This window comes from Gossypium raimondii, chromosome 2, assembly GCF_025698545.1.
Source record: "Gossypium raimondii isolate GPD5lz chromosome 2, ASM2569854v1, whole genome shotgun sequence".
Classification (NCBI taxonomy): domain Eukaryota; kingdom Viridiplantae; phylum Streptophyta; class Magnoliopsida; order Malvales; family Malvaceae; genus Gossypium; species Gossypium raimondii.
In genome coordinates, this window is record NC_068566.1 from 6,109,217 (window position 1) to 6,134,390 (window position 25,174).

The 25,174-nt window shown below is 33.0% G+C and overlaps 2 protein-coding genes across 3 annotated transcripts; one reads left to right on the forward strand and one right to left on the reverse strand.

Annotated features, from left to right (window-relative positions):
- Positions 1 to 1,945: 1,945 nt before the first annotated feature.
- LOC105787870 (4-alpha-glucanotransferase DPE1, chloroplastic/amyloplastic) lies at positions 1,946 to 13,235 on the forward strand. Its single transcript, XM_012614460.2, has 16 exons — positions 1,946 to 2,649; positions 2,760 to 2,810; positions 3,179 to 3,267; positions 3,360 to 3,420; positions 3,495 to 3,573; positions 4,513 to 4,649; positions 4,757 to 4,915; positions 5,007 to 5,083; positions 5,533 to 5,672; positions 5,763 to 5,794; positions 5,876 to 5,950; positions 11,477 to 11,549; positions 11,669 to 11,757; positions 12,315 to 12,359; positions 12,439 to 12,591; positions 12,893 to 13,235. The coding sequence occupies exons 1-16, from the start codon at positions 2,305 to 2,307 to the stop codon at positions 12,995 to 12,997; spliced, it is 1,710 nt and encodes a 569-aa protein (XP_012469914.1). The 5' UTR covers positions 1,946 to 2,304; the 3' UTR covers positions 12,998 to 13,235.
- A 370-nt stretch (positions 13,236 to 13,605) lies between these two features.
- On the reverse strand, positions 13,606 to 17,441 carry LOC105787872 (uncharacterized). Of its 2 annotated transcripts, none has more exons than XM_012614462.2 (10): positions 17,109 to 17,441; positions 16,443 to 16,624; positions 16,276 to 16,350; positions 15,730 to 15,798; positions 15,254 to 15,330; positions 15,080 to 15,168; positions 14,866 to 14,995; positions 14,154 to 14,244; positions 13,996 to 14,061; positions 13,606 to 13,911 (listed from the first exon to the last, which is right to left on the reverse strand). In XM_012614462.2, exons 2-10 carry the CDS (start codon positions 16,560 to 16,562, stop codon positions 13,792 to 13,794), a joined length of 837 nt encoding a protein of 278 aa, XP_012469916.1. In that variant the 5' UTR covers positions 16,563 to 16,624; positions 17,109 to 17,441; the 3' UTR covers positions 13,606 to 13,791. The 2 variants fall into 2 exon arrangements, with proteins under 2 accessions (XP_012469916.1, XP_012469915.1); XM_012614461.2 differs by having other exon boundaries at positions 16,529 to 16,624; positions 17,109 to 17,439.
- Between the last annotated feature and the right edge of the window lie 7,733 nt (positions 17,442 to 25,174).

The window sequence follows — 25,174 nt, forward strand, 5'->3', positions numbered from 1 at the left end:
GAGTCAGACAGACCCATTTGACTGTTTAAAAGTAAAAATGCATGAAAAATGATAATGTGTTTTTATAATTAAATTTAAATAAAAATATTTTTTAAATAACAAAATGAGCCATTTGGGCGAATTGAGCTCTAGCTCAAACTTGAACTTTTTTTTGGAAATGGGCCTAGGCCCAACTCAATCAATGAACACCTCTAGTTAGAAGGCTATGGGCTTGATTTGTCGGGTTTTAATATAGAGGATTAGTCACCTCTAGGTAGAAGGCTATGGGCTTGATTTGTCAGGTTTTAATATAGAGGATTAGTCTTGATTGGGTCTAATTGTTGGAGAGGGCTTTTATTCCTCCAAGTAGAGTTTTCTTAGTACACATGTCTTGTTACGGGAAGCAACCAGCTGGACGGTAGTGAGCCTTTAACTCTTGCACTAAGATGTGATTGAGAGGTTTGTTATCATGTTGAGGAGTCCTCAGGTGGAGTCAATGTGACTTGGTGCTTGTCTATGTGTTATACATGAGGGAGATTGGTGTCAATCAGGGGAACAACTTATATTTAATATATGAAGATCATGTATTGTTTGATGAGGCTTATTCTTTAGGCGAGTTATTTCTTGAAGTCGCTTTCTTATTGATATTTAGACCAGTCTTTGTTTATCTTTGTCTAGGCAAGGGATTTATTCTCATTGTTTGGGTGAGAGGTCTCTTTCGGTGAATTCCTTCTTCCTCTTTCCCTTAATCGATGCATTTAATTTAGGTGAGAAAGTTCCATATAAGAATTGCGTCTCTTGATTGAGGGAAAGGTTATTAAACATTTTTTTATCTAATATTTAATTTGATGACAATGATATGATCTAACGAGTTGAAAGAGTAAAATTTATATGAAATAAGATTCTTGAAGGTTCATTTTATATCCTTAATAAGTGTGTATATGTCACTTGCACTATAGTAAGCGCCTCTTAGCTTTCTTTATAGCAGGGGACAAAACTTTGAGGATGCCTCATTCTTCAACAATATTCGAAGATAACAATATCTTTATGTTATCAATATGATGCTCAAACAAAATTTAATCTACACGTTTTTTGTTTATAGAAAATATACCTACACCTTTCCTTTTATTAAAAGTTTTCCTTATACTACAAATTTTGTCTCATTTAATTCGAAAAGTCTATGATTATGTGCAACATTCTTATTGGTTTGTATTATATTCTAGGATAAAATGAGATGAAATTGATAGTTTAGGTATGACTTTTGATAAAACAATTTTAAGTATCAAGTGAAAAAAATGGTATAATTTGAGGGTCAATTTTGTGTTTAACCCTTAATAAAATGTTGTGTAGCATTAGATTTGATTATTATAAATTATAATGTTCAGATTATGCTATTAGTGCCTATGCTATGCGTAGGCTGTGGATTTAGTCCCTTACTTTTCGCATCTTAAAACTTCATTCTTGACCATACAATAATTGTTAAATTCGTTAAGTTAAATTTTGCTATTTCTAAAGTTTGAAGTGACAAACAAATTATCACATATGCAATGCCATGCCAATTTGTTATTTTCATGTAATGTTCACAAAAAAACCTTTATTTAATGGTTTTAATGGTTGTCATTTGAGTTAAGACTAAAATTCAAAATTTCAAAAGCATAGGAACTAAAAATGATCAAATCGGAGAACAAAGATTAATCCACAACTTTCGGAACCAATAGTAAAATTTGACTTAACGGATTTAACTACTATCGTTTATGTCAGGATTGAAATTTCAAACTTTAAAAAGTACATGGACTAAAAATGACTAATTTAGAATGACCAAATTAGAGAATGTGCACATAGTGTAGGGACTAATAGAAAATTTTGACCAATTATAATAAAAGATTTAGAAGTGAACTCTAATTTCCCAATCCCAATCCCAATCCCAATCCCGATTCATTGGGCGTAAAAAAATGATATTTCTTTAATCAGCTTTGAGAGAGAGAGAGGAGATGGGCGTGTAGGGAAATGTTCAACCTAAAATCAGACAATTTGAATGTCATTTATCATGTGATAATTTTAGTTTTTACAAGATGTGTGTTTTCGTGCACTTATGGCGCTCGGCGTGACAGCTTCACGTGCATCCCATGCTTTTAGCTTTGATTTTGGCCTAAACCTTGCTGAAGCTACCAAGTGCCACCCCCATCTGGCTGCTGCTTCCCACTAATAATTGTTACAATTATTTTGCTTTTCTGGCTAAATATAGATCGTTGGTTTTAAAAAATCACTGTATGATTCCTCTCTCATTTATCCCTTTCCCCAATTCGCCAATGTTTGCAAATTTTCATGGCGATTCCTATCCCTCTCTTGTTCTCTTCTCCCTCTTTCCTTTCCTCTCCCAAATCCTTACCTTTATTCTTCAAACCCAAAATTAACACCTCCAAATCCTTCAATCTTCACTTTCATGCTAATGTTGCCTCCTCTTCCATTTTGACTGCTATGGAAGTCGGTGAAGATTTACCGCTTGATTATGGTGATTGGCTTCCCAAACCCGATCCAGACCAGCGCCGAAGAGCTGGCATTTTGCTCCACCCGACCTCGTTTAAGGGAGCTTATGGTATTGGTGATTTTGGTGAAGAGGCTTTTCGATTCATTGACTGGCTTCATTTAGCTGGCTGCTCCGTTTGGCAGGTATATATTGTTTCAGTTAATGTAGTTGGTTTAACGCATTGCATCTTGTAATGATAACGATATTTAGTATCCTAATCCTAATTTTGGAAAATAATTGATTGTGAATGTAGGTTCTTCCCCTTGTTCCTCCTGATGATGAGGGATCACCATATGCAGGACAGGTGTTTCTTCAGTAATATACTCTTAAATTATTTGTTTTCCTGTTTCAATAAGTAATATTAATCGATTCTGCGGATTTAAGAACGAAAAATCCTGAAAGTTTTTGGTCAATTTAGTAGGTTTTCTTTTAATTACTTGTTGAATGTATATGGGAGAGATTCAGGGTAAAACTAAGCAATTTTAAACATTTTCGTAATTTTTTGTACTATTAATATTTTAACAATACAACCGTTGACTAAAGTTATGAAACTACTTGAGTTTTACACAAGGTAAGTAAATCCCTCTCTTATATATGTATTATATATATATATATATACACTCTTAGTTGCTATACGGCATTGTATAATTTTCCTTGATGTTTACCATTCAGGATGCAAATTGCGGTAATACTTTCTTGATTTCACTTGAAGAGCTTGTTAAAGATGGTTTGCTAACAAAGAAAGAGCTTCCACAACCAATGTGAGGAGTGTTATATATACCATTATATTCAGCTAAAATTGTAGTATGACAATAATGTTGACACTTACAATCCTACCATATCATTTGTTCAGTGATTGTGACCGTGTGAACTATTCTATCGTCGCTAAGCTAAAGGATCCACTTATAACTAAGGTAAAGCATCTACTGAACATCACTTCTTTATTTGGTTAGCGGTGCCCAGTTCAACTCACAGCATTATTTCTTAGGCTGCAGAAAGGCTACTTTCGACTGATGGAGAACTTATAACTCAGCTTGAGACTTTCCGTAGAGATCCTACCATATCGTGTGAGCTATTTATTTTCCATATAATTGCACCAACTACTATCACTTTCCTGTGTACTTCTAGTTTAAATATCCACCGAGCTTCAATCTTCATTACTAAATGAATTTGATGAATATGTGGAGTTTGAGAAAGAAAGGTTTTTGGTGGAAAAAGAACATTGTTTTTTGCTGCGATTGAAAGGGTTTGACTCTGTTTTAAAGATCATTAAGGGTTGACAAAGGTTTTGGACTTACAAGTTTTTAGCATATTTACTTTCTCATTCTTAAATCATGTACTAGCCATTCATTTGGTGCAGCTGCTTATGGTTTTTTTTTTAATAAAAATCAAATTGTTTTCCTATGTTCTCTCCATTACTGGTATGAAATTACTGTAACCAGATGAATTTTATACAAATCTGTTGCTGGTATCATTTGCAGTTAGCTAACAAATTAAATTCAATACCTTCTTTCACCCAAATTTCTCTGAATTTGCTTTGCAAAATCCTTGCCATTCTTTTTATGAAAGTTCTACTTTGGTGTCCTGATCCTTCCGTGCCCCTTTGTGTGTCTATCTCTGTATATAATACACAAAATCAACTGCAAGCTTCGTTGATGATGCAGTGTATACTGAAATATTTCTGGCAAATAATATGACTGCATCTCTATATGTATAGAGCCATTCATTTATTTATGTAGCCTGACAGTTAAAGAAATCTCATAGGGAGTTGTCTACAGCAGTAAATAATTTTCAGAGAAATTTCACTTGCGTGCATGTGTGGCCTTATAAGAAGTTTTACTTTATCCTAATTAATTAAGTAATGCTCAGGAGAATTTTTCCTTAAAAAACACACTGAGGAAGTAAAGGTAGATGTACTGATTTATCATGTTCCTTTGCATTACCTTTGAATTTAATTTTGTGCCATTGGAGGCCTTTCTTCATGTTTTTTATTTTAATTTTTTTAGGCTGGCTTGAAGATGCAGCTTATTTTGCTGCTATTAATGACGGTTTAAAAGCATTCAGTTGGTATGATTGGCCTGAACCTTTGAAAAATCGCCATCTTTCAGCCTTAGAAAAAATATTCGAGGAAAACAAGGATTTCGTATGATCTGAACCTCTCTTGTTAAAAATATTGGCTCCGTGGTATCATACATTATCTACCTAATTTAGATGCTAATATTGCTACCTGCTGTTGCTTTCACTTGGCAGATAGACTTGTTCATTGCTAAACAATTCCTGTTCCAAAGGCAGTGGAAGAAAATTCGCGACTATGCACAGACAAAGGGAGTCAGCATAATGGGAGACATGCCTATTTATGTAGGTTATCACAGTGCTGATGTTTGGGCAAATAAGAAACATTTTTTGCTGGTGAGGAGTTTATTCATGAATGAGAACTTGGTAATAGTTTAACTATGCTCTGAATCATTCAATTGTTGTTGTTTCCTGTTCTCTTTGGCAGAATAGGCATGGTTATCCTATGCTAGTCAGTGGTGTTCCTCCTGATGCCTTCAGTGATACTGGTCAGCTCTGGGGGAGGTTTGTACTGACCGGAAACAAGTTTACATGCATGTTATATAAACAATCTAATTTTCATAAATAATGTTATCTGTGCTAGTAAAAGCAAGGTATTGTTTCATGTTCATTAATTTTGGAGATGCATCATAAATCCAATTGTATGCAGTTTTGAACTAGACGATTGTTTTGTATCTTCTTTTTTCACATTTCCTCTGCTGTTTTTTTTTATGCCATGGATGTCTTTTCAATCTTCTAACAAGGATAGGGACTTAGGGGCCTTTTATTTAATACTTTTTGACAGTTGGCTAAACTCACATTATTTTAGTCATAGCCTGTTAACCTATATATGATGTTTTGCTTATACAGATATTCTGCTCTCATTTTCTTGTAGGGTATCTTTGCAGTTTAAAATTTTTATGCTAGTTTCATGCTGCACTAATCATCTTTAATTAATGTATGCTTTATTTCAGTCCTCTATATGATTGGAAAGCCATGGAGAAAGATGGATTTTTATGGTGGATAAGTCGCATTAGACGTGCACAGACTCTATATGATGAATTCAGGATAGATCACTTTAGAGGATTTGCTGGCTTTTGGGCTGTCCCTTCTGGTGAGATGTTGTAAACTATACTGAGCTTTTGGCGCTTGCTAGAAATGTGAAACACTGAAACCATGTTATTGACACAATTAATCTATGCAGAAGCGAAAGTTGCAATGGTTGGACGATGGAAGGTCAGGTTTCTAATCTGACCATGTTAAAATTTTCTTTAACTGTCCCATTTTCCACTACTGATGTTATATCCATGATAGTAGGTTGGTCCTCAAAAATCTTTGTTCGACGCCATCTCCAAAGCAGTTGGAAAGATTAATATCATAGCTGAAGATCTGGTGCGTTCTGCTTGATAGAATATGAAGAACTTATTTTATCATTTTTCTTTCTGTAGCTTTATTTGCTTATCTCTTCTTCAAGGGAAAGTAAGTATAAATACTTGATTTTTCAATAAGCTTAACCTGCCTATGATCAAAGTTCTTCTGGGGGCATTTCAGCTACTTTGTAGATATTGAGTAAAATATAACTGAAAAAACTCAGAGGAAAAATATTCAGTTATATTTCTACTGCTTTAGTTTATAGATTATAAAGAGAGGAATAATCATTTTAAAGGAAACAATTCCTAATTTCCTAAGAATCAGTAACTGAGATTAGTTTCTATTTACAAGAGAACTACTAGTAATAAGGTAAGGTTTCTATCCTTAATTATAGGGATTCTAACACTCACCCTCAAGCTGGAGTGTAGATGTTAATCAAACCCAGCTTGCCAATAAGTTCTTCAAACATGTTTCTGTTCAAACTTTTAGTTAACATGTCTGCAACTTGTTGTCTAGTAGGTAGGTAGGTGATGCATACTTCTCCTGAGTGTATTTTTTCTTTTATAAAGTGACGATCTATTTCCACATGTTTGGTCCGATCATGATGCACAGGATTATGTGCTCTGCTGACAGCAGCCTGGTTGTCACAGTACATCTTCATAGGTCTGGTGTAAGACACTTTTAGTTCTCCCATAAGTCTTTGTATCCAAACTCCTTTGCATATTCCATGAGATAGTGCTCGATACTCTGCCTCTGCACTGCTGCGTGCTACCACAGACTGTTTTTTGCTCCTCCATGTCATGAGATTACCCCAAACATAACTACAATAGCCACTTGTAGGCGTCTATCATTAATGAACACCTTGATCAGCATCGGTGTAGACTTCCACGCTTGTTGATGTCTTCTTGAAGTCTGTGGCCTTTACCGGGAGTTTCTTTTAGATATCTTAGTATTCTATATGCGACTTCGGTGCTTCTCCCTCGAGGCATGCATAAACTGACTAACAACACTCACACTGAAGGCTATGTCTGGACGGGTGTGAGATAGGTAGATGAGCCTTCCTACTAGATGTTGATATCTCCCCCTATTGATTTCTTTTCCATCCTCATTAGTTCCCAATTTAAGATTAAACTCCATAGGAGTTTCGGCTGGTTTGTTGCCCATCAAACCAACTTCCGACAGTAAATCAAGAACATATTTCCTTTGGGAAATGAAGATACCTTTTTTCGACCTTGCTACCTCCATACCAAGAAAATATTTAAGACTCCCCAAGTCTTTAAGTTCAAACTCTGTACCAAGAAATTCTTTCAATCTCAAAATTTAGCTCGAGTCATTTCCTGTTAATATTATATCATCGACATAAACGATAAGGATGCAGCATTTACCCTCTTCCGAGTGCTTGTAGAACATGGTGTGGTCTGCCTGTCCTTGAATGTAATTTCTGCTAGTCATAGCTTTTGCAAATCGGCTGAACCATGCTCGTGGAGATTGTTTTAACCCCTACAAGGACTTCTTCAACTTACACACTTGGTCCTTATTTTCTTCAAACCCGGGTGGGAAATCCATGTACACCTCCTCATTTAATTCCCCATTGAGAAAAGCATTTTTTACATCCAATTGAGTCAAGTGCCAATCAAGGTTGGCAGCAAGAGATAGCAGGACCCGAACGGTGTTTAGCTTGGCAGCCGGTGCAAACGTCTCGTTGTAGTCGAGACCATAAGTTTGGGTGAATCCCCTAGCCACAAGTCGAGCTTTGTATCGGTCAATACGGCCGTCGGGTTGAAATTTCGTAGTGAAAATCCATTTGCACCCTACGGTTTTTTTCCCTTTAGGTAGATCCGAGACTTCCCATGTTTCATTGTTTTTGAGGGCCTTCATTTCTTCCATCACGGCTTGTCTCCACTCAGCTGATTCAAGAGCCTCTTCTATATTTTTTGGAGTTTTTATAGAATCAACATTAGTCACAAAAGCTTTGTAAGACTTAGATAAATTTCCATAGGATACAAACCGAGAAATAGGATGTTGAGTGCGACTCCTTGTACCCTTCGAATCGCAATTGGAAGATAGATGGATGGTGACGGAGGTGGGACTTCTGTTTCAAAACATTCCTCGGTTGGAGATGTAATTGGCACTGTTGTATCAGTTTTGGAAGAACGATTCCGTCGGAGTAAACTCAGTATTCTTTTTTCCTTGATCGTGGTCGTTGTACTTGGTGGAGGTATTGTTATTGGGAAGGACGGTGTTAAATTCTTGCTGCACAGGGGAAACAACAACTAAATCTGGGATAGGTTTGTTTGTGATAGTAGTAGGATCGGGAGGTATAATGAGGAGAGTATTAAGGGTCTCATCTTCATTAAACATCTCCCCCTGAAGATGAGATCTTGCAAAGTATGGTTCATTTTCAAAGAAGGTAACATCCAGAGACAAACATTCAAATGCAATGTTGGTGAGTAACACTTATAGCCTTTTTGTGTAGGGGAATATCCAATGAAGATGTAGGTGTGGGCTCGAGGATCAAGTTTGGATTGATTTGGTTGATGGTTATGGACAAAAGCTTTACAAATAGAATATTTTGGTGGAAGATTAGGAACATGAAATAGAGGAAGGCCTTTAAAAGAGTATTTAGAGGTGTTTGGAAATTGAGGATTTTGATGGCATTCGGTTTATGAGATAACAGTGGAGAGGCGACTTCTCCCCACAAGTATTTTGGAACATTCATGGTGAACATTATGGCTCAAGCCACATCAAGGAGATGACGATTTTTTCTCTCAGAGATCCCGTTTTGTTGAGGAGTGTCAGGACAAGAGCTTTGGTGTATAATACCTTGGTCAGAAAGGTATGGACTTAAGACAGAGTTAAAGTATTCTCTCCCATTGTCAGCACGGAGGGTATGTATGGTAGAGTTGAATTGGGTTAGAACCATTGAGTGAAAATTTTGGAATACTTTGGGTGTTTCAGATTTTTCTTTGAGTAGATAGACCCAACAGACCCTCGTACGATCATCAATGAATGTTATAAACCATCTAGCCCCTGTAATATTTTTCACTCGGCTGGCTCCCTATAGGTCATTGTGGATTAACGAAAAAGGTTGGGACTGAATATGTTGTTTTAATGGGTATGACACACGGGTATGTTTAGATAATTGACAAATTTCACACTTCAAAGAATTAATACTTTTATTTCGAAATAACAACAGAAGATGTTTTTTCAAATACACAAAGTTTGGATGTCTTAACCTACGGTGCCATAACATAATAGTGTCCTCTTTTGAAGTGGATAGAGTCAATCCCTCTTGTGTACTATTTTTATTCCAAATATATAGTCCATCATCAACTTTAGCAGTGCCAATCATCCTCCCCGATTTCTGTTCTTGTATCACACAACCAATTGCAGAAAATTCAGCAAGAACTTTTTCATCCTTAGTAAGTTTACTAATTGAAAGTAAATTATAGGACAAGTTTGGGACATGTAGGACTTTATCGAGAGAAAACTCATCATTTGTACTTCTCCTATTCCATACGGTGAGTAAGAACCGTCAGCTATGCGGATTTGAGATTTGTTATGACAAGGAGTGTAGGTGTGAAACAATGTGGAGTCACCTGTCATGTGATCGGAGGCACCCGAATCAAGTATCCAAGGAGATTGATTATTAGATTCAAAAGCAATGTTGAGGGCAGTACCTTGAGCGGCTAGAGATCCATGAGTAGTGGGAGTACCAAGTATCTTATGGAGAGTCTCAAGCTGTGTTTTGGTTAAGCGAACATCAAGAACATCATCTGCAGAAGTGGAGGATAACATGGGAGTCTTATTATCCTTCTGTATTTTTTCAGGATAGCCATGGAGTTTGAAGCATTTTTCTTTTGTATGACCAACACGATTGCAGTGACTACACCATGGTCTTGTTGATCCAGAATCATTTCCAAAGACGTTTTTGTTGCTGTGGACCTTTCGAGATGAGAGCGAGAGGATTGATGGGGCGGTTAGAAATCGGGGTCATAGGTGTAGGTTCCTTTGAATCTCCCATCATGACAAGACGACGCTTTTCTTCTCTTCTAACTTCGCAAATGCTTCACCGATCGTTGGGAGAGGTGATCGCCTGAATCGACCACGGACCTCATCTAACTCACGGTTCGATCTCGCTAAAAACTCATAAAGACGTTCATTGTTGAGATGGGTCATAAACTGTTGTGTTCTAAGCCTTCACCCCAATCTGCCTCATAGTACATATCCAGTTCTTGCCACAAAATTTTTTTGATTGTTGTAGTAGTGAGTTACCTCGAGTGTTCCTTGTCGGATATCCTTTAACTTAAGTTTGATCTCAAATACTTGGGAGGCGTTTCCAAGATCTGAGTAGTTTTCTTTGATCGCATCCCACATGTCTTTTGCGCTTTGAAAAAAGATAGGTGCGGCTTATATGGCCTTCCATCGAATTGATTAGCCAAGCCATTACAATTGAATTGTTGAGTTCCTAAGTGGCATAAGTAGGATCAGGTATGGTTGGTCGTGGAATTTCTCCATTGATGTACCCTAATTTGCCACGACCACGAATCACCATAAGAACTGATTGAGACCATTGCAGGAAGTTCTTCCCATCTAGCTGATGATTGGTGATTATAAGGGAGGAATTAATTTCACCTTGAGTGATTCCCTGATTGATATTCTGAGTTATTTGTGATGTTTCAGTTTCAGAGAAATCTTCATTGATATCACCCATTGGAGGACTAAATCGAAAGAATTTTTAGGAAGGGAAATTAGAGAAAAAAAAGGACCGAATGAATCCTAAAGCTCTGATACCATGAAAAAACTCAGAGGAAAAATATTCTGTTATATTTCTACTGCTTTAGTTTACTGGTTATAAGAGGAATAATCATTTTAAAGGAAACAATTCCTAATTTCCTAAGAATCAGTAACTGAGATTAGTTTCTATTTACAAGGGAACTACTAGTAATAAGGTAAGCTTTCTATCCTTAATTATAGTGATTCTAACAATAACTTGTCTTTATAGTTCAATGTTCTTGCTTATATCTGCTGAAACCCCTTCTATGATGTGTTCACCCCCACAAACGGGAGGAAGATTATGTGAGCTAATGCACGAGCTAGTTCAGCGTACACTGAGCGCTGGTTTGATAATTTAGTTGATTTTGAATGGGACACAAGTTGCAGATTTTGCTGCTTGTAATTCTAGTTTGGCATTGTTTGATGCGTCATTGCTATTTCATGCTTAATTGTTTTTCTGTCTGTATGCTTAGGTGTTACATAAAAAATATAATGAGTGAAAAAGGATGGCAATCTAGATAAATCATAGTCATAATGACAATTATAGATCAAGTAATTAATTATAAAACTAAACTTGTTTTCTTTTAATTCCTACATTGCATGCACCTCTAAACAAATCGTTGGTGTCCTTGTACTGCTTGTTTTCTTAAATAAATAATTTATTTAGCAGGGATGCTGAGGATTTTTGGGGGTCCAGAAGAATGTTTTGTTTGACTCCTTAGTTCATTTTCTTCTTTGCAAACTCTCATCTCGTTGGGTGTCATGTGGCAGGGAGTTATAACTGAGGATGTAGTTCAGCTCAGGAAATATATTGGAGCACCTGGAATGGCTGTTCTCCAGTTTGGTAATATATTGCTACTAATCAGCTGTGATATCATCTTTTTGAACTATCATTTTTGACTGATGGCCTTTAATTTGGCATTTTGTGATATTGTAGTTTTGTCCCATTTTCTCTTGGTTTAGGTTTTGGTAGTGACTCTAGCAACCCTCATTTACCTCACAATCACGAGCACAATCAAGTTGTGTACACTGGAACACATGACAATGACACGGTAAATCTCCTTCAAGATTCTTCATTGGTCTCTTATTTTTGGTTTCATTGTTGCTTGAAAGTTGGAATGCTACATGCTAGGAAGGATAGGTGCTTTTGGGAACTTTATTCTATCTGAACAAACTTCATTAATCAAATGCAATTTTAAACAAAACAAGCACAATTTTTTGGATATGGAATGATGGAAATCACAATAACCATCGAGACAAAACCAGTGAAGGCAAAACTCAAAAAGATATGCCAGTACCTCTCTCTTTCAATTTTCAGAAAAAAATATTGAAAAAAAAATACGAACAACAATGTCAGTAAGGTAATCACCCTTGTCCCGAATGCTAATATCTGGAGCAAACATCCCAATCTAGAAAATTGTCTGGCTCTGAATATATAATATGGAGGAAGAAGAGTAGGAATGAAGAATGAAAGAGAGCAATGAGGTCTGGAATTTGATGTCGTTAGTCATAAATTCGAGCTAAAGGCATATTGTGGTTTGGTTTGACATTTTTATTTTACCAAATGCTTAGATATTGCATGCTAATAGTTCTTTTGATTGTCTCATAGATCCAAGGTTGGTGGAGCAATTTGATGGAACAAGAGAGGTCCAATGTGAGTTTTCTTTGTTATGCTAAATCTTCTGACCGGATTTATCATCTTGTATTTGTCTTACATAATAAATTCATCCCAGGTATTCAAGTATCTTCGTATCACTGAAGAAGATGAGATCTCATGGGCACTGATCCAAGCTGCAGTTTCTTCAATAGCTCAAACTACTATCATAACCATGCAGGATGTTCTTGGGTTGGACAGTTCTGCCAGGATGAACATTCCTGCAACACAGGTAAACATAATTTCTTCAAATGCGTGCATATGACAATGGTCTGTAGCAGGAGGTAGTTCAGGTTCATGCATCTAGAAACCTGTTGATTAAGGAATAGAGCATTAATTGTGGTCTAAGTTCTGATGCCATATTTCAGAATATTCATTGCTATTTTAACTTGATTAGAACTTAATTATTTTTCCTTTTATCTTTATTATGGGAAAAAAGAAAAAGTGATTTGTGTAATTTAAGCGTCCCATATTCAAACTAGGGTTTTCACACATCTCACCGTGGCTTTTTGTTTGGTAACCACTATGTGCAGCATGGAAACTGGAGTTGGAGGATACCTAATTCCACGAGTTTTGATAGCCTGGAAAAAGAAGCGTTAAGATTAAGAGAGATGCTTTCCATGTACGGTCGAAAGTAGTTCAGGAAAGCTTCATATCTTTCTTTTCCTCAGTCATTACACATGATTTTAGTGCCACCCCCACCATTATGTGTCTAAAAACAATCTCTCTAGCTTTGAATAAGTTCTTTTAAAAAGCTTGATACCCTTTCATTTCTTTCTCGTTAATATCTTACTTTCTAAATATATGCATATGCCTATTGCCATGTTTGCTACTCAACAGTAATGAAATCAGTCTCTAGCTTCATTGAGAGCGCTATCTATCTACTTTGGTAAGTTTTCAGCATCTACCCACTAGCAAGCTGTGATGAGTAGAATCATGTTGGTTGAAGTATTTAACCAGTCCCTTTATCATAGATAAATTAGTCTATGTACCATGAAACTGAATAGTTTAATCCTATACATTAGATATTAAGTAAAATTGATAGTGTATTAATGGAAAATCCATTTCAATGTTGATTTGAGTTCTTGAAATTTGACAATATAGACCTGTAAATAAAATTGAAGCAGCAAAACCAATTTCTTCTATTAAGAACATACACTTTTTCTTGTTTCAAATGTACAAAAGATAAAATTACTCCAATGGATTAAATTGCCTTTTACTTTAACTCATGATGTAGAGAGCATAGTAAACAGAATTGAACTTGAATTTGATTGTTTTCCTTTTACAATCATTTTGGGTATATAAATTGAATATCAAGATTAATGGTATTGAAAATGAAATTAATAATAAGAAAAAGAAAATCAGAAGAAAATTTCAAGTAGTGAATTCTTTCCCGAATTTGGGCATATAAAATGGAGCAGCAAGGTAAAACCTATGCAGCGTTCTCAATTGCTTGGATGCATTCCAATACAGTTGCCTTCTTTGACATTGCTGATATCAAGGCTTCATGAATCACCTTGTTGTTTTTCAACAGGGATCCAGCAAACAGAACCTGTGTTAGTTTCACCTTTAACATTAGCTTTCATTTATCCTTTAATGGTATTATGAAGCTGAAAGGCAACTTTAAGTAACTTACTGCCCATCTAGTTAGATTTTGCTGCTGATCATTGCTTAGTTTTGGTTGGCTCCTGTTTATGAATCTCTGCAGAGAATACAGACAAGAGTTAGTTGCTAAAAAGGTAAGCAACTAATGAAATCTAGTTCAACTTTGGCTAAAAGGGTTTTTCTTGAAACCTGGAGTGTGAAAAGATCAGCTGATTGACCCACCACTTTGTCATATTTCAAACCCTCTGCTGCAAGTCCAGCCATGGCAACCACTGCCAACCTGAGATACACATTGCAGTTGAGTGAGTTTCCTTTTAATTTCAAGCTTTTATAGTTGTTGATATAGCCCCCATTAGTTGCTTGTGAGAAGTGGCCCAAGCACATGATACCATGTTTTTGTATGCTTATCATTAACATAATAACTAATAACCAGGAAGGGCAAATGATATTGTTGAGGCCCCATGCAGGTAAAAGTACCATGGAAACCCCTCTATTAAGAGTCAGATTACATTTTGCCTCTTTTACTCAAAAAATGGGCAAATGAATCTCTCTATGTTAGTTTAAAGAGCAAACTGATCTTTTCTGTTAAAATTTTCCCTTCATTCCTACTGATAAAAACTGGCATGGTTGACTAATTAACCAAATAGTTACACATGGCGTGCTATCTGTACCTCATGTTGATGTACGAGGACTAATTTTTAACAATAGAAATAGATGAAAGTTTTAACAGAAGGACCCATTTGCTCTTTGATTTAACATACATGACAAATTTTCTCATTTTTTGAGTAGAAGAGGTAAAATGCAATCTAGCTTTTAATACAAGGGTTTCCATGGTACTTTTACTGCTTCATGCACCATATAATATATTATATGGAAGCTTTCAGATTATTAAGATTAGTACCTGTCAAGCTCTTTAGCATCAAGCTGTCCACTATATATAAGCTTTTCCAGCTTTTCATCAATGAGATTGACATGTTCTTTACCAATATCCAGTGAATACCCTAGGATAGGAAGGCCCAACAGATAACCAACTACATACAAAGAGAAAAGATTATGAATGAATATATACATGCACAGGCACATGTGACTAGATACTATACGTGATTAGGGATTACTTAAAAAATGAGCTGCTTCATGTCTAGCAATCCTTTCTTGGTAATCAGGGAAAAATGATGAAAAGCCTCCAATGGCAGCTTGAAGAAGTCTGTAGGAGCAAATGAATGACCGTCACTTGTAAACCAAAATTGTTGGAACCATGGGATAGGAAAAATTGCATTAGACTTAATTACCCTGGTGAAATGCTCCCCACTGCCAAAACTACCAAAGAAATGCTCCCAATTAAATATGGTGTAAAGAAACCCCAATCCTGTAGGCAAAGTGTGAACCAGAAAACCAGTTAAAAGCAAGAACTTCTCTACTTTTCTCACTTTTTATTTTTTCATACATATTACCACCTTGGAATCTTACAGCTCCATCAAAGAAAACAATGCCAATACAAATATAAGTAAATAATGCTATTCAAAACTTAAATATAATAGTTGAATTATTTCTTACTAGTTTAAGTTTTTGGGATAAAAAGTGTAAGGCTATTCCATGCATAAGTGCACTTCTTTTAAGTGTAAGAATTATGTGTTCAAGGCATAATAATGGGGGTCATATTTTAAAAGCATTATTTAAAAAAATATGGGCAAAAGAAAAGAAAATGAAAAACAAAGATAATAGAGAACATATATATATATATATATATATATATAGCTGGAATTACCCCAGGAAGCTGGCCAGCAAGAACTCCCAAAAACCCTGTTGTCCCAACAACTGTGAAAAGAAATGCTGCCTGTTACAACTGAAACATATCAAATACATGAACTGCAATTTGAAATTAATGTTTTAACCATGTGAAGATTGCTTTATGTGATGAAATTCCGGTTAGACTAAGGTGTAAATGAGACATTGTGTATTCACACGTCTTTCGGGTTCAATTTGAAAAGCTCCTGCTCCAAAAGTTTGAGCATCTTAATACTTGATTTGAGTAGCTTGCAGCTTTTCTTTTAAAATCATTTTTACTTAATATTCAAAAATCTCTCAAACTCAAATAATCGAGTTGACATTTAGTTTTGGAATCAGATTCAGTTTTTACTAAGAAAATGAACTTAATTTGTTTTTATCTCAACTTGAGTTCCAAGTTCAAAAATAAAACTCGATTAGGTGAAGGCTGCATTGTGAGAGCTTCTCAGCCTATTGACTCTAAAATATGAGGAAGGTGAGTAGAATGATATTATCGCAACTAGAAGATGAGCATTGTGATACTTACATCATTTCGAACACTTGGAATTGCAAGGTTTTCTGCATTTTTAATACCAAGGCTGGTCAGCTCCCTAAGAGATGTCTGATGCAAACAATCTCAAAGTCAAGCCCCTTTAATTTGCTCGGTTAAATATTTATATATATAGCAATGAACAGATAAGATGTATGGTATACATGTACAGGTATGCATATGAGCATGCAGGCTAACATTTGAGTGATCACTTTTTCCCATAACTTCAGACTTGATATCGGAGACTGACCGTACGACGTGACACATACGGCTGTGAACTCCATTTCTTTGCCCACCCAACTTCACTCAGCTGATTAAGTGCTTCTTTCACTGCTTCACTGTCTTTCTGAACCAAAACATATACATACATATCAAACTACCTTATAAAGGATTTACAAGTTCAAACATACACATATCCTAATTTGAAAAAAGAGAAAACCACTGTATATAATTCCAATCTCATATATATATAAATTCGAGTCAATTCTAATAGACTTATTGAATGGTCCCATTGATGTGCATCTAGTAGGAATTAAAGCTACGAATTCATTTCAATTATAAGTTGAGCGCTTTAACCAATCTATAGATGCTTAGTGGGTATCCTCTTCCATGGTGAATATATATATATATATATATATATATATATATAGATATGATTTGTAAATGATATGCAATCTCAAATAGTTCATCAACCATCAAATGATCATGACATGCAGGTTAATTCATTTAAAAAGAAAAAAAAAAAACTAAACCCGAAGTTAAACACCCAGTTTCAAATAGTTTCAAGCCAGGGCAAGGAAATTGAAAAAGAAAAGAAAAGAATAATAAACCTTGGAAATGGCAGATTCGAGGGTGTTGAGATCAACATCAGGAGCAGCAGCTGAAGAAGAAGCCCTTATAATTTGCAGTTGCAGCTCTGATTTCCTGGGTGTTAATACCTTAAAACACTTGCTGGAATGCTTATTATAATAATGGAAATATTGAAATGGAAGCTTTGAGTTTGATAGAGAAGCCATGCTATTCACATTCAACATTGTCTTTGTTGTTGTCTTTTCTATATTCTTCCTTTTTCCAGAAATGAAAAAACAGAAAAGAAAAAAATGCTGCAGTGACTTACAAAGAGTGGATAAGGTTCGCTGGGTTTTAGCGCAAGGAAACGTTATTTTTGCACCACGTTGGCTAAGCTTAATGGCCTTTTTTTTTTTTTTTTTCATATTCGTTTCAACATTTTTATCAAAGGCCATAAAATATTTTTAGGTTAAAATATGGTATTATCATTATCACGTAGTTTGACCAAATTTGAGATCTAGTTCATAAGACATATGAATGGCAGAAAATAAATATATTAGTATTTTTGTTAAAATTTTTCTACTTGGCTCATTCTTTTGTTTAATAAACATGTTAAGTTGAAAATTTTGACATAAAATATCAATGACCATGATGATTGGACTAAGACTTTTCAATTGACTAAGTTGTAGGATTGGATTTTTAATTTTAAAAGTATATAAATTAAATCTCAAATTTTATAGAAGTACTAACTACATATTTTTACCTATTTTTATATAACTATGGGTATTGAGATCTATTTTATGGTCTAGAACTAATTTTGTTTGAGTCAGAATGATATTTAGGTAAAACCTTTTCAAAATAATGATGATCCAAGGATTCAAACTCAATCTAAATCCTTAGAGAAAAAAAATCCACTGACATTTCTTTTAACCACCTACTAGTTAACCATGACACACCACAAAATACGACATTGTTAGGAGGGACAACTATAAACTCCTAAAAGGTTAATCTTTCATGAATTGTAAAACAAACATGAATGATACATTGATTCTACCAAAAAAATGAAATTTAAAAAACAAAGTGGTAGCTATTTATAGAAAAATAGTTATTCAAGTTTTTTTCGTTGCTATCCCTCCAAACAATTTCGTTTTCAAAGGTTAAATTTGAGTTTTCCTTAAAAGTGTAATATGTCTTTTCATTACATATAACTTTTGTAGATTAATTTAAAAAATAGTAAAAATAGTACAATTTAAATAATGAATGAATTTTGGTTTGTTATAGAAAATAAAGGATAAATTACACCATTACTATGGGTAAATTTTCATTTTGGTTACTAATGTTTTCACTCAACCTTAAAGTAACACTTTTTAGTTGGTATAATAACAATTTTAGTCCTCAACTTTTATATTCTCTTTCAATTTGACCCTAATTCTATATAAAATGATAAAAAATCAAAATTATTTAAAAATAAAAATACTATATAAAAATTCTAGAAAATAAAATCTAAAATATTTTGGTTGAAGAACTAATATGTATGGGAAATAAAGAACATTATCATTCTATAGAATTCAATAACAAATTAAAAACAAAGCAAAACAAAAAAAAAGGTTAGATCATTACAAGCTTTCTCAATGTTTCTCAAAATCAAATCAAGAATATCTTCTAGTTGAGTTCCATACCTTTGAAGAATATCTAGAAATGATATTACAGAGGCGTATGCAATCGACTTTCATGCTATTTATTTTCCAAAAATACAAAAATATCAAAAAATTCTTTTTTACTCAATTCAAAATTTCAATTCATTTAAATTATTTTTCAAAACCTAAATTTAAAAATAAATTATATTTTTTCTTATAACGAAAAAGCTATGTCAAGAAACATAAGAGATAAAAAAACAAAGAATGAATAATTTTGCTTAATGTTTTCATTATTTTCTATGTTTTTAAAGAATGGATATTGAATATTTCTATACTGAGACAAAACGGAGAGAAATTTTGGAGGGTCTAGAAATAATTTTCCTCATGTTCTCTCACTTTATCTATTTTTGAAAATTTATCTACTTTTATTTTATTTTTAATTTTAGAATTTTTAAAATTTTAAAAGAGTTTCAATTTTATTTTATCATTTTATATATAACTGAGGTCAAATTAATAGGAAGCATAAAAATTAAGAACTAAAATTGTTACTATACCAACTAAAATAGTGTCACGCAAGAATCGGGTGACCAAAAAAATAATTTCGAAAACATTAGTGACCAAATTACAACTTTTTAATTAAATGACCAAAATAAAAATTTACTCATAATTTAGTGATTAATGATGTAATTTACCAAAAATAAATTAAAAGTTTTTACTTAAAAAGATGGTGGGTTATTTTAAAGAAAATGAAAAATTAACATATACAAGTATCTCTATTTCATTTTAAATATTATAATTTTATTTGTTTTTATTTGTAATTTCATGAATTGAATTATTCTCACTTAATTTGTATCACTAAACTGAATCAAATATATTATAATTAGTATAAATAATAAAAGTATTCCAAATATTATTTTATATAAAATTAAAATTTTGATTTGACAATCAAATGGAAAATGGCTTTTCTAACAAAGTAGTTCAATTTAGTTATATCAAAATTTCTTTATTATATATTTTACCAATATTAATCTGAGTTTGATGTAATAATTCAATCAAACATTAACTCAATTGAATAATAAAAATATCCTTATTTATAAAGTAATATATATTATTCCATGTTATATCTTTTATATAGAAAATAGAAATATAAATACAAATAATATAATTTAAATTCAAACGCTTAAAGTTTTCATTCAATCAAGCTTTATTTGTTATTTATATCAATTTTTATAAATATATTTATTACATACTTCTATTTTTACCCACATTGTTAGTATGCCATAATCTAGTAAACTTATATTTGTTTTTAATGATAAATTCAAGGTGATATATCCAACTGTCACAAAGATTAGTTATATGTGATATGGAGGTTAAATGATTAAATGTTAATACCATAAATGTATTTCTATTTTTATTAAAATCACCTCATCCCTTAACCGTGAGGTTGGGGGTTCTATACCCACCCATAAAAATAGAGCACATTTCATGGTCAACCGTTTACCTCTTTGAAAAGTACTCACGACAAGGGAATTAATCATTTTTACTAGCAGTGGATACTTTGGTTTTGACAAAAAAAAGAAGTTAAAACATATAAAAGCAGTTAACAACTAAAATGAATTTTTTATAATGAAAATTAGGAGAATCAAAATAATTCCAGCCTTTAGATTAAAATGAATTTTTTAATCATAGATTTATATATCTATAATATATCTAACCATAAGTTTGGTGAAACTTTTGAATTGTAAGAATATCATTTGTAATACCTAAAAATTTGGTTTTAAGAAAAGTATTTTCAAGGTAAATTAAGAATTTGGAAGAAAGTATGAACAATGAAATTTAGTAAAGACTAAATTGAATATTTTTAAAAGTTAGAGAGCTAAAAGTGTAAATTTACCATTGTTATAAGGGACGGAAATTTTAATAAATATGATTTTTAGGATGTGGCATGGATATGTATTCACATATATGGAAAATTGAGTTAGTGACTAAATTGAATAAATTAAAAAGTACATAGACTAAAATGCAATTTCTCCATTTTATGGGAGAGGGACCAAATTATAATTTTATGATTTTAATTAATATCTAGAAGCATAATGATTAAAGGTGGAAATATGTTATTACATGATTGGCGCTTAAAAGTTATATAATAAAAATTAGAAAATGAAAGAAAGATTTTCACAAGAGGGACTGACAGAATGAGAAAAGAGAAGAAAGAAAGAAAACGAAGAAAAAAGAGAGAGAAAAGGAAGAAAAAATTTCTCATTCATTTTTCTTGAGTTTTTCCTTAAATTTCATATTTTAAAGTGTTATGAAGTCATTTTGTAACATTGAAATCAATTAGTTGAAGGAGAAAATAAAAGAAAATATAGAAAAGTGAAGAAAAGGTTGAGTTCAAGTGGAAAAAAGAAAGTAAGTACTTAACTAAATTCAAGCTTGTTTATTTTATTTTGAATGTTTGAGTATTTAAAATTTTAATATGAAAAAAGAAGAAAAAGATATGATTATGAATATTGAATATATTAGTGAATATATAAATAAATGTATGTTAGTAATGTAAGAAATGATAAAGTGATAATTTAGTGATTAGTGAATTTCATGAAACTAAGGATTAAATTATAAAGAGTTAAAATTTATTTATTTATCATAAATTGATAAGTGAATAGATGTAGTATAGTGAAATTACTATAGAGAGGACTAAATTGTAAAGTATATAAAAAGTGTTATGTGGAACCAATTTTGTGATTAAAGACTTAAATGAAGTATTATGTGATAGTAATGAAGTGTAAAGTGATATAATAATAATTATTAGATTTTCATAAATTTAAGGACTAAATTGTAAAATGTTCAAAAGTTATTATGTGTGCATAAAATATTTAAGTGAAGTGTTATAAGAAAGTAAAGTGCTTAATGATAGTGAATTGAAATATAAAGTGCTAGGTGTTGTGAATATATGTTATGTTTGTATTTTTATGAATTGTGAATAAAGTGAATATGTGAATTAAAAATATAGTGAATGTGTTTATGTGATTCAAAGAGAATAAGTAATATGATACAAAGTGGTATATGTGTGATATATCAAGTATGTTATATGAAAGTGATATGAGCATAAATGCCTTAATGAACTTAGAGGAAATATATATGATAATGAAAAGACTTTGGAGTTGTGAGGGGCTAAGAGTGTAATAGTCCATTTTCAGTGTTGTAGGAAACAGTGATTTTGGGACCACAATTTCGGTGACTAAATTATTATTTTATTATTTATTATAGGTTTACGGGATATTATTAAGGTCGTATTAAAATTTCGTTAAGAAATTTTGATGTTTAAATAGTTAATTAAGTGAAAAGGACTAAATCATAAAAAAGTAAAAAAAGTAGAGTTCTATTTTCTAAAGGGGTTAAATGACTTTGAAAATGAAATTTAATGGGATTGAATAGTAAATAAACCATTTAAATGAGGTAGTGGATGTATATGGCAAGGTTTTATTGTAATTATGATAGTTTTTAAAGGTTAAAATGATAATTGAACAAATAAAACCTAAATTAAACAAAACAAAATTTGCTTCATCTTCATTATTCATCTTCTCCACCGAAATTTGAAGGAAGAATAGCCATTTCTAGGGCTTGAAGGCCCGGTCAGCTTAGGTGTGTGCATGTAAGTGATCTCGAGCCTCGTTTTTAATGATTTTTATGTTTTTGAGATCGTTTTTGCTTTATCTAGCTATCCCGGGGGTTAATCTGCAAAATTTTTAAAGGTTGAGGGTTATGCCATTGATGTTTTTGAGTAGGTTTTTATGTTAAATGATAGATTATGAATCTTTGTTGAAAAATAAACAAGTTTTGTTAATTGATTTTTGATGAATTTTATAGTTAGGGATTAAATTGTTAAAGGTGTAAATTCTAGGATTTTTTGTAAAATGATAGTAAATATGGGTTATTTCAAGGTCCCTTTTATCTATGGTTAACATGGATTTAAGTTAAAATGGTTAAATTGCAAGATATGAACTTAAGGACTAAATTGTGAAAAATTAAAATGTTAGGGGTAAATTGGTAATTTTGCATAAATGTGAACTATCGATTAAATTGAATATTAGGGGTACTTTATTTATTGAACTATGGATCAAGATAAACCATGTTTGGACCTATATCGAGGTAAAGCAAAAGCTTTGGATTAGTTCGACTTTGTTCCTACGCCCCTAACTGTCGAGGTAAGTTCGTATGAACTGTATCCATTTTTAATGTATGGTTGAAGGAATTATAATGCTTGTTTAGGTAAGTTCTTTTGGTCACTTTTTGATGATTGAAGTATATGGTATATTGGGTATCAGATGTTGGTTTGGAAATGGTCAATATGTGGTATGTTTTGGTAAGACATTGAACTAGGTTATGATGATTGAAATATGATAAAGTTGACTTGTTTTGGCATGTTATGTTTTGGTATATTGTGGTGCCTTTGAATGACATATTGGTTGGTTGAAATAGGATCTTGAAATGGCATTTTGATGTGTGTTTAGGTGATGTTTAGGCCCCTTTAATATGTGCATGAATGGTTTGAGAAGTTAAGCATGATATGGTATTGAAATGATTTGATTCTAGGTGAATTTTGAGTCCACACGGGCATGTAACTCAGTCGTGTGAGGTACATGGCCTGGCGACATGGCCGTGTGTCATCTGAGAGTTCTTTTGTATGTAAGTCAGTGAGTTACATGGCCTAACACATGGCTTGGAACACGGGCATGTGACATGATCATGTGACCCTACTCAGAGAGTTACACGGGTGAGGACACGGGCTGGGACACGACCATGTGTCCCTTATTTGAAATTTAGATGGCCTGGGAGGTTCCACACGGCTGTGTGACCCCTATTTTCAATTTTTGTATGTTTTTCCTAAACTTCCTGATTTGTTTCAAATTAGTCCTGAATTTCTCCCAAGCTATTTTTAGGGCCTCAATGGCTCGATTTAGGGACAAAATGTATGTGATTGAATGATTAATGATATATTTAGGTTATTGAATGATATAAAGTTGCATGGTTTTTGGTTGATCGTTAATACTTTGTAACCCTAATCCAATGATGGATACAGGTTAGGGGTGTTACAAGGGGTTCAGAAGGGAGCCGATCTGGTGATACGAGGATTCAAAGGGGATTAGGAGATGAGTATTGGGTTATGTGATGTGTTTACATGAGTTCCCATATATTTTTTGGAGTTCTAGTTATCGGAGTTCCGTTATAGGTCAGGAGTTCCTGTTTGCCTTGGATTTGTGCAATGTATCAAAATTATTGAACTCCACTGAGACTCACTAAAGACTGCAAAAGTGCTATGTGAAAGTAAAAGTGTATGTGTACTAATATTTGAAAATAAAGATAAAATTGAACATATGAATTAAGTGTTAAATAAAATATGTGAATTAAGTGGTTGTGATATGAGAAAAAATTTTGATATGTGAATGTGAAAGTTGATTAGTGATTGTAGGTGTAACAACCCGTTTTCAGTGAAATCAGAGCAGTGGTATCAGGACCACAAATCTGATGTAGAAAAATTTATTTTAGTATTATTTTGTGATCTACAACATGATAGTATTATAATATAAAAATTTCATTAAGAAATTTTATCGTTTATGTGTTCAATTTGTGAAAAAGGACTAAATCGCGTAAGTGTGAAAGTTATGTGCTAATAGCTACAGGTATTAAATAGCTATAGAAATTTAAAGTGGAGGTTGTTATATGGTAACTATACCATTAAAGGTGATAGTGGATATGCATGGCTTGGTAATTATGAAAATTTTAAAGTTAGGTAAGGGTAATTTGGTAATTAGGTAAATAAAGGTTAAATTAATAAAAGAAATAGCTATCATCTTTCTCCCATTCCCTTTGTCTTGGTCGAATACCCCCAGTGGAGAGGAGAAAAATTTTGTTCAAGCTCTCCCTTTCATGTAAGTGAAATCTTGTCCTGTTTTTTTATGGTTTTTATGTTTTCGGGATCGTTATAGCATAATCTAGCTAGATAGGGGACTAATTTGCAAAACTATTGAATAGATTGAGATTTTCCATTAACAAATATGATAGGGTATTGAGGTTTAATGGAAGAAAATGAATCCTTGTTTGAAGTTAAACAACTTTTGTTAAGTGCTTTTTATTGAAATAGTTAATTAGGGGTTAAATTGAGAAATGCAAAAATTGTGTTAAATGTGTGAAATTGTGAAATGTATGAGCTGATATGAACGTATATTAAATTTGGCTAGGCTTGTTTAGGGGTGAAATTACATTAATTTCATTTTACGAGCCTAGGGACTAAATTGTAAATGAGTCAAAAGTAAAGGGGCAAAATAGTAATTTAGCCATAACAGGATTTTTGGATTGATTTTAATAGAATGAGAATTAAATTAGTTAAATTTGATTATATAGATCAAGAAAAGCAACTTACGAAATTAAATCGGGGAGAAAATAAAGTGTTGGAGTAATCGATTATTATT

Coding starts and splice junctions, on each gene's coding strand:
- LOC105787872 (XM_012614461.2), bottom strand. CDS start 17,312: ATGTTGAATGTGAATAGCATGGCTTCTCTATCAAACTCAAAGCTTCCA. Junction 15,331..15,729: donor TTGCTGGCCAGCTTCCTGGG/GTAATTCCAGCT, acceptor CTTTGCCTACAG/GATTGGGGTTTCTTTACACC. Junction 15,169..15,253: donor GTGGGGAGCATTTCACCAGG/GTAATTAAGTCT, acceptor TTGCTCCTACAG/ACTTCTTCAAGCTGCCATTG.
- LOC105787870 (XM_012614460.2), top strand. CDS start 2,305: ATGGCGATTCCTATCCCTCTCTTGTTCTCTTCTCCCTCTTTCCTTTCC. Junction 3,268..3,359: donor AAAGAGCTTCCACAACCAAT/GTGAGGAGTGTT, acceptor TCATTTGTTCAG/TGATTGTGACCGTGTGAACT. Junction 11,550..11,668: donor AATGGCTGTTCTCCAGTTTG/GTAATATATTGC, acceptor CTCTTGGTTTAG/GTTTTGGTAGTGACTCTAGC.